The sequence below is a fragment of the Biomphalaria glabrata genome, chromosome 10, assembly GCF_947242115.1.
Source record: "Biomphalaria glabrata chromosome 10, xgBioGlab47.1, whole genome shotgun sequence".
Taxonomy (NCBI): domain Eukaryota; kingdom Metazoa; phylum Mollusca; class Gastropoda; family Planorbidae; genus Biomphalaria; species Biomphalaria glabrata.
In genome coordinates, this window is record NC_074720.1 from 25,775,172 (window position 1) to 25,789,524 (window position 14,353).

General features: G+C 34.5%; 1 protein-coding gene across 1 annotated transcript in view; it reads right to left on the bottom strand.

The window, feature by feature from the left end:
* Positions 1 to 948: 948 nt before the first annotated feature.
* LOC106067564 (importin-7-like) overlaps positions 949 to 14,353 on the bottom strand; it is a 57,602-nt gene continuing 44,197 nt past the window's right edge. The window contains exons 25-29 of the mRNA XM_056043336.1: positions 12,522 to 12,587; positions 6,475 to 6,548; positions 6,249 to 6,381; positions 3,400 to 3,516; positions 949 to 2,536 (exon numbers count right to left, since the gene is read on the bottom strand). Coding sequence (XP_055899311.1) covers positions 2,454 to 2,536; positions 3,400 to 3,516; positions 6,249 to 6,381; positions 6,475 to 6,548; positions 12,522 to 12,587 — 473 coding nt within the window. The 3' untranslated portion in view covers positions 949 to 2,453. The remainder of the gene's footprint in view (positions 2,537 to 3,399; positions 3,517 to 6,248; positions 6,382 to 6,474; positions 6,549 to 12,521; positions 12,588 to 14,353) is intronic.

The window sequence follows — 14,353 nt, forward strand, 5'->3', positions numbered from 1 at the left end:
GCACTGCTCGTGACTGGCTGCAACACATTGACATTTCGGAAAGATTATGAACATAAGCTTCCAAAGATGGCATCGACGCTAAAATGTTGTTGGCTATTCCTGCTACAAGTGAGAGTATTTTCAGTGTGTGGAGTGACAATGAGTGATCGCAGGGCCAGGCTAAACCCAGAATATTACAACATGCAACCCTGATTGTTTAACTGACCGTAGGCTTTTTTTTTTAGATACCATCATATGTGTATAATGTCCTATCATTATTCATCACATTACTGTTATATTTTGTGTATATAACTGCAGCAAGGAATTTGTTTTATGTAAAATTCAAATGGAAGTGTTTTAGCTAATAAATTGCATTGAACCTTATAACTTAATTTTGCTATTACATAATATCATAACATCGAACCGAACCGGAACTTTATAAGTTGGGTTCGATGCCCATCTCTACTCTTTGAGATACCATTGGTGTAGCCAGGATCCCCCCCCCCCCCAATATATATATATGTGTGTGTAATTATCCTTCTTTTGGGCATTCTATTTGTATACCCTAGAATAGTTTCTTCATGGAGTTAGTGGAGAGACAGGAGACACTTGCCAGCTAGGGGTCCAGCAACTATCATGAAATGTAATAATTGTAGATTTGCTTTATTACTTTTTGCAGGATGGTTAATATCAAGACCCCTCTTGGCTACGCTCGTGTCATTTGCTTTACAGAAGAGGGAGGGGAGGTAGTGATGGTTTAACATTGAAAATGTCCCCTATTTTAAACAAAAATTAAATTTAAGTCATCAAAAATTCCACCCTCATTCTTTTGGGGTGGGGAGGGTTTGAACATCGGTGCCGGTACGGTACATATATTTTTACATTTTGATATATTCTTCCCCCAAGTACAAAATGAGATGCTATAGGAACATACAAGACAACATATGCTACAAAAAATCAAACACTACAGAGCTGTCCAAGTTTATTGTCACTATCAGTCTAGGTAAATACACACAAATTACACACAAAGATGGTTATGATAGGTTTAGGGTACTCATCTCTGGCTAGAGTCCAAAGAATTCATCTAGAAACATTTCTGGTACAATTTTTGTTAATGATGTTTTTATGGTATGGTAAGTGGCTTACATCAACTTAAGGTTGTTAGAAGCATATCCTGTACCCGGTACACTACAGTGATCAGTGTAACATGTACTAACCATTAGTAATTGAACAAAAAAAAAATGACTAGATATAAATGTGAATGACGCTGCTTTCCTAGAGATGATGCGGACATCGTTTGGAGAAGTTTTTCTGAACCATGAAAGTGTTAAATAAATTCTACTTTTTAGGCACTAAAAAGCCAAGTAAGTGCGTTATCTATAATTCTGTGAACAATGTTAATTGGACATGCATAGAGCCTGCGAAGTTCAGTCTCAGAGCAGATGGTAGTTTGGTATCATGTCACCTAGACAATAGGTCTACTAGAAACAAAGTAGCGGTAGTGTTTGAAAACAGCTGTAGTGCTGAACATGGGAGGCTTGAGTAAACATTGGATCATGTGAGGGAGATGAAGGACACTCACTGCATCCAAGGCAAAGATTTAGCAGTGTTATTTCTTCACACACATTATCTCTGGGCAGATAGAGGTGGGCCAAGTCACTGACCCCATCTTAGTTGACTGTCTCATGAAAAGGATGCTAATGATTCAATAGTCAGTCAGTTTGGTGCAAATGAGATTAAGGCACAATGTGCACCAAGTCTGAGAAGATAGATAAGTCTATCTGTCTCTATCACAGTCTATGCTGGGGGGAGGGGAGTCAAGAACACAAAGGGGCAACGTGATCTCAACGCTGCTCTAGGTCAAAAGAGCACACAAACTAGACAGTACATACAATCAATCAAAAGCATTGAAAAGCAATGCTTGAAAAAGCAAAGTAAATACAATTTAAAGGCCACAAGTGAACAAAATGGTTCCACCAGTGGTAGAAGATCTCTACACAATTTCAGTTTTGCATTCTTGACTACTTGAGCAAACATCTCTGAATGCTGAGGCATCCAAAGAAAGGGTTAAAAGTTTTTTTTTTGTAGTTTAAAAAAAACAACTCACCTAATGACTACTATTTTTTAAAAAATTACTATGCTTCATAAATGTGATATTAAAAATACTACATGATCATTTCCTAAGTAACTTTATAGATAATCCTAAATGATCTAAACAAAGGCGGTGTAATTTGACTGAACAAGGAAATAAAATTGAATCTCAAGTGAAATATATTTTTTTAGACTTAGAGTAAATGTTTAAAAAATATAATTATGCACACATAGACCTTACAACTTTATCATGAAACTGTTTTAGTTTATCTAAATTATATAAGTCAGTAAAAAAAAATATTGAATCTTGACAAGATGTTCTGTGTGGTCAACATTAAAAGACATGACAGTTCCCAGATTAACTAATGCTTGAGTTGCTGAACTTAAGCTGCACCAAAGTTGAATGATGTTGGCACCTGTCTATTTGTAAACATGTAGCCACCACCTTCTTCAATCTTTTTGGAATCTGAAAACACAAAAAAAAAAAAAATACAATTATAAAACAAACCCACAAAAACCCACTGCTTTCTTCTCTCAGCACTTGGCTTATATTTGGCATCATATAATAAGGAAGCATCAGGCACTGCATACTCTAGAGTTGTCAAAGGACTGCAATATGTGACACTCTTCAACAGTGTACAAGTTAATCCTGCTAGTTACATCATCATATGAAGGAACTAATGTAGCAATGTTTTTTAAAAATTAGTGATCAACTTTAAAAGCATTAAAAAAAAAAAAAAAAAAAAAGCAGATTAAGAGATCTTAAAGGAAAAAGAAAAACCAGACATCAATTGCTAGCAATGAAATCTTAGCTACATCCAGACATTTATATTCAAAAATAAATAGCTGTGTTTAAAATAAACACATTAATATCCAAAATGACAAAAGAGCTCTCTAGTTAAATAATTGAAAGAAAAACTAAGCACTGTTAGGATCTAGAATGTCTACATTGGAATGTTTGTAGGTCTAGGCTACATAAAACTAGAGCCTCTTTATTTGCATTTCTCATTTGCCTTTTTCATTTGGTGAATATATTGATAAATATTTTTTTTTCAGTGGTGATAACAAAATCTTTCCTATATCCAGAGACTTTTCCAGTCTACAAGTAATCCAAAATGAAAATATGTTTTTTAAAAAATGTATTTGTGTTATAGAAAAAAGGGCATGCATTCCCCTTGAATTCTATACCAACTGTTGTATGACAGCAAACAAACGCAAAATTATTGATTTTTAATCCTAACATGAGAGTGCACTATTAATGGGCAAAAGGAATCATTTCAGTGGGAGGTGGAACAAAATTAAAATAAGAAAAAAAGTTAAAGTGTTTACCGGCAACTGCCTTTCTCTGCTCAGCAAGTTTAAACACATCTTCAATTTCTTTCAGTTGATTTGGGTTTAATCCACTCATCAGAGCTTGATACCATGCACTATCTTGAATAGGGAGTGCTAGAAAAATAATACACTTTGTATATGAAGTAAAAGCAATGAACAGAATATGAAAAGAGCAAATATTTTGGAAATGGAAAGGTAGCTCTTTCAGTTTGCCCGTAAGTATTCACACTGGTAATAAAACAATAAGCAGAGATTCTTACAAAAACAAATGGAAATGTGTTTTTAGAGGGGGGAAATGTGTATTTTCCTAAATAAAAAGAAATATACTCAGGAAAGACTAAAATCATTTAAATACACAAAATGCAGCAATACAAAAAATCAACACAGCAAGTTACATAAAACATTCTGTACATTTAAAAAAATATTTACACATTTAGTCTTTGTCATAGACTTTTCTAGAATATGTTAGAATGTTGACCTTGTCACTTGGTAATGATTATATGATCATAATGCCTCAACTGTTTTATTCCTGATTCCATAATATAGCACCAACAGAAAATTCATTCAAAAGAATGGGACTTAACGCTGGAAGTGAATTAAGACTTAAACCAGAAGCAATGGTTTGCTTGGCTGGATCACTGACATCTAGATTTGTTAATTTCTTTACAAGGTATGCATACACTGGAAATATTTTCGCATATTTTGAAAGAATTCAGATTTTTTTCTTTCAGAGTCAGCAATGAAAGCTTTGGCATAGAAGCTGGGCTATGAGTCTGCTGAATATATAAACTCCATAGCTGTTGTAAGATAAAGCTCTTTATTCTGGGTTCTGGGGCTTGAATTTTTTTTAAGAAAACATGTTGAAGGAGGGGGGCAAGGAATCAAGATTTAATGCTTTTTTTTTCTCATCTCAACTCTGCCTGTTGTCCCTTCTGGGACATAGGCCACCAATCAGTTTCCTCCAGGCATCTCAGTTCTGGGCGAGTCTTTCCAACTGTCCCCATGTCTTGCCCATCTGCTTACAAATCGCGCACCATGTATTCCTGGGTCGTCCCCTCTTCCTCTTTCATTGGGGATTCCAGGTTAGGGCTTGCCTTGTTATGTTGGATGCAGGCTTGTGAAGGGTGTGACCTATCCATCTCCAGCGTCTCTGAAGGATATCTACTTCAATGGGCTGCTGCTTTGGCCAGCGGATCATAAGTATCCTCCTCAGGCAGGTATTGATGAATACCTGGATTTTTTTCATGGTGGTGATGGTGGTTCCATAGGTCTCTGCTCCATAAAGTAGTAATGGTTTAACAATAGTATTAATGAGCCCTAGATCCCCAGGTGTTCTTCAGCTGATGGAAGGCTGCTCGAGATTTACCAATGCAGGTTCTGACATCTGCATCTGTTCCTATATGGTGGTCTCTGATACTGCTGAGATAGGTGAAGCTTTCCAACTCTTCCAGCGCCTCACCTTGGACTGCAATGGGTGTATTGTTGGATGCCTTTATCTTGAACACCTTGCTCTTCCCTCTGTTTGTGGTAAGACCCATTCTAGCTGAATTGTCAGCAACAACACTTATCTTTTCCTGCATCTGCTGTTGTGTGTGAGAAAGGAGAGCCAAGTCATCAGCAAAGTCGAGGTCGTCAAGCTGTTTCAACAGTGTCCATTGGGTTAGGGTTAGTGTCCATCTAGATTTATGTCTAGTACACTCCTGGTCACATCTAGATCTAGAAAACAAGACTAATCTAAATCTATATCAATTTAGATATGAATTCTAAATCTAGATTTACGTAAATTCGTTGTGCCTGACAGTAAAGCTTTTTAACGCAATACTAGATCTATACAAGTCCAATGAATTAGAACTAAACATTCAATAAATTCCCAATCAGTTTGTAGACTAGAGTCTAGAAATAAACTGACACATTGAAAAGAACTTCACTTTAATTGTATCAGCAAAATCTAGACCTAGTAATAATTTTTAAAATTTGCACTTCAGCAGGTGGAAAAAAAAGGCACATCTCATGGTAGATCTAATAAGAACAGTCCATTTCCAAGCATCGACGCACTGAGCCAAATAGATCTAAATGATTAGCAACAAACTTTTTTTTTGGCGTGGGAAATGTATATTTTTAGATGATAAACAGCACTTGCATATTTTCGTCTCCACATGCATACAAAATACGCAAGATGTGTACCTGTAGGTATCTCCTCAATAATACTTGCTTATATATGCCATATGGCGTTAGCAACAAAGTATTGAAAATCAAGAAATTGCTAACAAAAGAAATACTAAGACAATGACAGAGAAGCTATATTTGCATTAGTAGAAAGACAGAATGGAAGCCTTAAAGCTAAGTTTTTTTTACTGTACAATTTATGTATCACATTTTCAAGCATATTCCCTACAAATTATAAAATAAGTAAAAAAAATAAAATCTTACTACCCGCATCCTTATATACCTCACGTGCAAAGCAAGACTTGCCATAATGTCAAAATTGATTACTGGTATATTAAAAATTCTCTGCCGCATCTCTACTATTTATTTCCTTAAGGTTTATAATGAGATGTTCATAAAGCTTTTCAATGTACATTTCACAACCACACTGCGAGTTAAAGGAGGTATAAAGACCAAGAGGTTATTGCCCATAGTTTCTGTTAAGCTATGTTTATGAGTTTGATATATTTTGTATACCCCACACAGCTGCCCTTCATTTGAAAGGCTTGTATAAAGGGACATAGCCTTTTTACCTATTTGAACTAAACATAAGAAGATGTCAACTTTGTGCATGTATATTAGTAAGTGTATGCTTAACAAAAGCTAATAGATACTTTTTTTTAACAACAATTGCAACTTACTTGTTAAAATATTTTTAAACGTCACATATTCATCTATAGGGCAATTTTCTTTATCTAAAACAGTTACATAGGATTCTAATTGTGTTTCCTCAGCTCCATCATCTGTCAACTCCTCACTATCATCATCTCCATGCTGTGGAGAAAGTTAATCAATAAAAATAAAAAACCTGTATAAATTTATTTGTAACTTCTAGATATTGTAAAAATCTTCTGAAGAAAAACTTACTGCTTTCTCTATGCGTTCCAAATACTGCTGGCTAGTTTCATCTATTTCATCTTCATCACTTGATAAAATTTCTCCTGTAAAAAAATAAAAGAAGAAAATTAGTTTTTCAACATAGCTTGAAGAGAATGATAAGATGTTTAAGATTTGCAGAATCTAGATTAGATTCTATGAATTATAGATCATTTATCTAGACCAGCATTTCTCACGGGGCTGGTTGGCAAGGGGGTTCTAGTAGCAAACCATAAATCAGTGTACATTCAAGGTTTGGCAAACAGTCACACAGATATACAATTATAAAATAGAAAGTTTCTTATAGTTCAAAATAGACAAAAATATTTAACTCTTTGACTTCGGAAAAACGCCCTCAACATTGGTTTGACACAGTCATGAAGTTGGATCAATGCCGATATCTTTGGCGATTTAAAATTTATTTTTTTGTTTCCATTTCTCCTGTTCATTTTTTTACTGCTTAATTTTTAGAGGCCCCCCAAAAGGGGATAGACGCTATTAGTTTTGTGTGGTATGTCTATCCGTCCATCTGTCTAGTTTAGATCTCGTAAACTAGAAAAGATAGTGAAAATCTGACATCACAATATTTTAGACCATTCAAAGTTCTGATGCAATGGCTATTAGTTTTGTGTGGCCTGTCTGTCCGGCCCGTTTAGATCTCAGAAACTAGAAGAGAAAATGAAAATCGGACATCATGATATTTTAATATTTTAGATCATTCAAAGTTCTGATGCAACAGCTACTTTTTTCTTTTCTGAAAGCGAAAAATCTAACTTATAAAATCAATTATGCAAGCAGTTTTTTCATGAAAATACACCACTTTTACAACCATTCACTATTAATAGTAACAAACACTCGAGGCTTTTTAGTAAGGGAGATAACTATTTACCATTTTTAAAACCCTTTTATGCAAATGGTTTTTTATTTTTGGTCAAAAAATACTTTTTTTTTACATTTGTATTGCTATGTTATGTAAGTTCTGTCATACTAACTACTACATTTACCCAAAAAATAAGTGTACTGCTAAGATATGTATGTTCTGTCATACTAAATAATACATTTACAAAAAAAAATGTTACCTTTTTTTTAAAGAGAAAAAATCTATTTACAATGCAAATAAGTTGGACATAATTTAAAACAAGAATTAATGAGTAGTTTTTCATAATATCGCATGCCGCAATGGAACACAAAACTAAAGGAGTTTTTTTTTTTTTTTTACAATAATGTTTTTTTCTTGTGGCTTTGAATAAGAGACTGACACTTTACAAAACAATTAGATCAATCAGATACTCATTATAAGACATCAGTTCGGCCAGGTTCACAATTTAACTTCACATTCACTTTCACCTATCCATTGGTCTGCTGGACCTTTGGGAAACCACACAGGATCTGTCAACCTTCTTTCTCCATCATTTGCCTTTGATAGAATTTCATTATGATATTCTTTCTGAAAATATTGGCACCTGCCTTTTTTAACTGCCTGGGTGGACCGCTTCTGATAGAATTTAATACCGATATTCTTCTAAAAATATTGAAACCTGCCTTCTTTTCCTTCCTGGGTGACCACTTCCGTGGCCGATTTTGAGTTTGTGTTTCCACACAAACTGTCTTTGTAACCTTGTTTTATTGAAGAGAATGCAGGTTTGTCAAGTGAAGTAAAAATAAAGTTCCCCTATCAGACCTTGTGGTCTATAGGTTAGTTTAGCTTTTTTCTTCTGAAGATCGGGTCTTAATTTACCCAATTATGGTACATGTCAGATGTTTCTCTAAGTCTTCAATGGTTTTTCTGTCATTGTTTGCTGTTGTAGCTATCAAAGGTGACAATTCTGTGCTATCTATAGTGATGCCCCCGACAACTGCAGGCCTGGTTGCCTGCTCATTCAGCTAGTTCGGAGAATAGCTAGAGTGCCAAGAATTTTACTGCAGTTTGAGTTTTAGAAATGTCTAATGCTGTGTTTGCAACTCACTATTTCTACAATCCTTTTTGGAATAATCTTTTCAATGCTTTAAAAAATCCACTGAAGGTATATATCTTCATTCCAGATTTGAATAAGGAAAACTTCTAAATATTGCTAGACTGAGGGCCAAAACTAAAATCAGAACCACCCTCATAAGAGATATGCTCCTCGCGGATGACGCAGCAGTAGTGGCACACTCACAAGAGGAGCTTCAGTCACTAATGTCCTGCTTCTCTAAGGCTTGCAAAGAATATGGCCTAACTATTAGCACAAAGAAAACTACAGCACCACCATCAATCCTCATGACAATAACAAGCTAGATGCCGTAAATGAATTCTGCTACCTTGGATCTACAATTCAAGGTGACCTGTCGCTAGAATAGGAGATAAAAAAATGCATAGGGAAGGCCACATCATTCTTCGCTAGACTCCCACCAAGAGTTTGGGAAAACCAGAAGCTCACAACAGTGACCAAAATGGAGGTCTACAAGGCATGCGTTCTTAGCACGTTACTGTACGGCAAAAGAGTCATGGACAACCTACACAAAACAAGAGAGAAAACAAAACTCATTCCACTTACGCTGCCTTCGAAGGATCTTAAAAAACATGGAAAGAAAAGTGTGTAATACTGAAATTCTTGCGAGAACAGGCCTTTCCAGTATCTTTACGGTCCTAAGGCAACGCCACCTGCACTGGCTCAGATATGTTCGCTGGATGGAGGACAATCGCATTCTAAAAATCATTCTCTAAGGGCAACTTGCTCAAGAAAAACTGGTCACCCCCACCTCCATTATGTTGATGTGATAAAAAGGGATTTAAAATAAGTGAACATTGATACTGACGATTGCAGACATGCCTACAGTCCCGCATTATGGGAAACTGTCCCGCAAAATCACCAAAAAAGCTCACATGTTCTGCCGTTCCGCATTCACGATTTTTTGTTCCGCCAAGTCTGAATTCCGACACAAAAAAAAAAACTCCATTTTTTCATTATTTATTAATAGTGCGAATTGAAAATACTGAGTGCAAAATAAAATATATATAGGTCTGTGTTGATTGTTTACATTTCATCTCCTCCCGGACCCGGTGTGTCCTAAATTTACAAAGAAATGGTTGAGCTAGTTCTAGACATAGATCTACTGATCTAGTAGTCTAGGTCTAGATATTAGATCTATTCTTAGAATCTAGTAAGTGCTAATAAGCCAAATGTTCCATTCAAATCCCTTTCTTTTCCCGACAATGGCTCTACTAGATCTAGTCTAGACTAGGTCACTAGATCTGACTATTCTAACTTATTCTAAGTACAGTGAACAGTGTACTAACACTAACTCAACTGGTTTCTAAGTAATCTAAGAAAAGGATTTAAAAAAAAAAAATATGTTATTAAAGATCTAGACCTAAATGTAATTAATTAACTTAGACACATGAGGCTAAGGCCTAAATAAGGCTATGGCTATAGATCTACTTATTACATAGTCTAAATTAATTTCTAGATCTGGAAGTAGGGCTAGCACTAGATAACTAGACCTAGAAGTTAGTAGAAGTAGGATCTAGATCTTATATGATACAGACGTTACTTCAAAAAAGAAGATGATTACGTCCTAGATCTATCTAGAAATAGACTTAGAAGGTGATAGATCTCTAGATTCTAGATTTCTATATCATTATCATGATTATGTAATAAATTTAGTTCTTAATAAGTCTATAGATCTAGACATAAATATTTAGATCTAAAATATAATTATTATAATCTGTGTTCTTAGACTTAGACGACTTATTAGATATAGATCTAGACTAGTACTAGACCTAGTAGACTATTAAATTATTTTAGATCTAGAACTAGAGACAACATCTAGAGTAGAGCCCTAGAATTAGAAAAGGATAGATAATCAAGTAGATCTAGAATAATCTAGACTAGATCTAGTCAATAGATTTAGATCTAGTAGTAACAAATAAAAATAGTAACATTTGAGCCTAGGTCATTAGAATACATTTTGGTTAGAATTCCTCATATAGGAGTTACAACTATTGATTTCAAACAAAGGACATAATTATGAATTAAATGTTTTCTTACTTTTAATTATACTATTTACATCTAATTTATAAGAAGCAAACTAGTATTGTTATTAAAGTTATATCATTGAAGTTTTATTTATTGCATACAGTATGGCTGACAAACGTAAACGCGTGTATGTTCCACATTGGGGTCCAACATTCCACATTTTCAACCTGAGTGTTCCACATTCTGGGTCTTGGGGGTAGGCATGTCTGCGATTGGGAAGACATAGCCTTATACCGCATTAGTTGGAGAGAGATGGTGACCAAGAAAGCTACAGACAGCGAGAAAACATGGACCTCGATTCTTGAAGAAAAGCATGCCACATGGAAAATGGCCAGCTCCTCTACCACCAAAGCGAAAGCCACCTTGACATGCAATATATGTGGACGGGAGTGTCTCTCCAAAATAGGGCCCCACAACCATATGAAAAAGTGTTCGAGATGAACCATAGTGGTTTTACAACTGAAGGAGGCCAATGATGATTTCTACAATAAAGAGTACATGTTAAAGTTAAATTAGGAATTGGTGGCAGGGACCAATACTGAAGTGCAAAAGACATACGGCAACAGAGCTTCTACATTTATAATGGTAGTCCTTGTTTTCTTATTGTGTGCCTGTTTTGATCTGGCAAAAAAAATCAACAGAACAATGGTATGTCACTTCTTTTTGAAGGTCAAGAGAAATTGAAAAAAGTGCCAGCCATTGCTGCTCTGTATGTAAAGCGCATTTATGATGTAAAGTTTCATCTCTATTTATATTAAGTTATTAACACACCTTGTCTTTATAATAAACGAAGTTTGGTGCATATTCATAATGGCTCTATTTTTAAGCACATTATTTTGTTTTCATATAAGCATTAATACATTCTATAACAGACAGTAATGGAACGAGGTCCACTTTATGCATATTAAATAGGTGTATTTTTTACTATCCGGTAGTGATATCCGACCGGAGCCGAATAGCACCGGATAGTAAAAAATGCCGGATATTCGGCAGAAGCCGGAGCCGGAGGGACTATCCGGTGCACCCCTAGTAGATATATAGCCTTATTTAGATCTAGGCCTTAGCATTACTGTGTCTAAGTTAATTAATTACATTTAGATCTAGGTCTAGATCTAGATCTCTATTAACCTAGTCCTATTTGAAAAAAAATCCTTTTCTTAGGTTAGAATAGAATTACCTAAGAAACCAGTTGAGTTAGTCACGTTAGTCAGAATAGCGCCTTTGTCGGGAAAAGAAAGGGATTTGAATGGAAAATTAGGTTTATTAGCACTTACTAGATTCTAAGAATAGATCTAGACCTAGAGTACTAGATCTAGATCTATGTCTAGATCTAGCTCAACCATATCTTCGTAAATTTAGGACACACCGGGTCCGGGAGGAGATGAAATGTAAACAATAAACACAGACCTAGATATATTTTATTCTGCATTCAGTATTTTCATTTCGCATTATTAATAAATAATGAAAAATCGGCGATTTTTTTTGTGTGTCGGTTTTCAGACTTGGCGGAACAAAAAATCGTGAATGCGGAACGGCGGAACATGTGAGCTTTTTTGATGCTTTTGCGGGACGGTTCCGCATAATGCTGGACTGTAGGCATGTCTGTATTGGTAATTTTATTTGACTACCACTCTAATGTGGATTTATAAATGCTATTCAGATACATTTTATTTTTGGTCATTGGGGGAAAAAAAAGTCTCTTTGCAGCCTCTTTTCAGTATGTTGCAAGTTTTTGATTGTTTTGATAAAGCAAATCAATGAACTAGAACTAGGAACTAATCAAAATCATTCAGTTTTGAAAGTGATGACAAAAAACTTTTTCTAAAACTCTATTGAAATAATCATTTATTACAACTCTATATTGAATTTTTATTTTAAAGCATTATTATTGGTCTGAAATAGTTATTGTTGGAATTGTAATGGGTGACTACTAGCATATAATACAAGAAGGAACTATACAGATTTTGATGATTGTAAGAGTTTATGCTAGAAATGGCAGATAAGCCTTACAACACTCACCATCATAATTCTCATCATCATCATCATCTGAATCTTCAGAATCACTTTCATCCTCAAGAGCACGACCTAAAGTAAAAATATTATCAAATGTAGCTCCTAAAAAAAATGTGTTATCTAACATAAAAAAAAAGTAAATTTCCCTATCAGACCTTGCAATCTATAGGGCAAATGATGTTAAGGTCATCTGTTTCTTTGGCCAACTGTTAACCAGCAGGGTGTCATGTGGCCAGCACAAGGACCAACCACTTTAACTTTCCCCAACTAAAGTCAGATACCCATTAGAGTTGGGTGGACCTTGCATTAAATTATGTACTTTTATGCACTTATAACACTACAACTTGGATTTAGATGTTAAAGCCAGATGACTGACAAGGCTGACACTGATGACAAAAGGTGCAGTTCATAAATCTGGACTGGCTCACTATTATTCCCCTTTTAATCATTTTCCTTTTTTTTTAAATATTTTATTTTGGCACTGAATATTTATTGGTACTTGAATGCGAAGATCATAAATATCTTGCCAACATCCCACTCAGAACAGAAACAATGAAATCAGGTGTGGTATGTCCACAGAAAATGTAATGAAAATTATCTTACGATCAAGTAACAACTTGACTATCATCCCAAAAACTCAAAACATCAATTTTTTTAAAAGATATTTTTATACAAAGATTTTATAAGAACTTTACAAATGGTTATTATTCCATTATATTATTTAAAATAAGAAACAAAAAAATGGTGGAAATGTACATTTTTAGTTCATATGTGTATCTTATAGAGCAGTGATTCCCAAAGTGGTCTAAAAAAGACTTCCAAGGGGGTTTACATAAGTAAAATAAAAATAATTGGGGTTCTATGAAATGACCACGGGGTCTACGATCATGGAAAGTAATGTTTAACAAAAAGAAATGTAAACTGTACAGCGCTGATTATTTAAAATTGGAATTCATTCATTTCTTGTCAAACAAGTAGTGGCCTAAGTGACTTTTATGTCGATATGAAAAACTTTAGAACTCTTAAAGATAAATTTCAGAATAGACGAACAAAATCTCTTTTGAACATGATCTAGAGAAAATGGTGGTTTGTTAGCGTCTTACACGATCTCTTTACTTATAGCCAAAAATGTTAAACGCTATAGATAAAACATTTATTTTAACAGCCCTCGAAGTAGTTATAAAAAATGTTTTACACAAACCTACATCTGATATTATTAAAAGAATTTTTTTAAACAACAATACAGTTCAACGGCACAAATTCTTTGCAAACGCTATATAGGCCTACAGTTTCGCTGACCAAATATTTGAGCCAGATGCGAAAGATCAAGAAATACATGAGAAACTGCTCCTTGCAAAGATTTTTACAATGATACTTAAGGCAAATTAATAAAAAAATTAATGTTTGAAGGAACATTTCATATAACAACAAATTCCTATATGAAACATAATAACCATAGCAGTAGCACATATTTGTTATTTTAAATGTTTTAAATTTGAATGTTATCAATAACAAAAGATCTAATTTACATTGTAGCTTTAAATTACTTTTTCATTCTCTGACACAATACAGTTAGAAATTAGTTAAAAAAATGGATTTGTGAATTTGAAAAAATGCATATATATGTTAAGCAGGGGGTCTACTGTAAACCAGAAAACATGGCAAGGGGTAATGAGACAAAAAAGTTTGGGAACCAATGAGCTAGTATGTCTTTTTTTTTATACAATAAAGTTAACGCGGTTTAATAAACATTGATGCACCTAGTACTTATAGCATTTCCTTTAAAGAATTCATTCCATATGACGTCAAAGGAAAAAAATCCACTACTTCAAACGGCC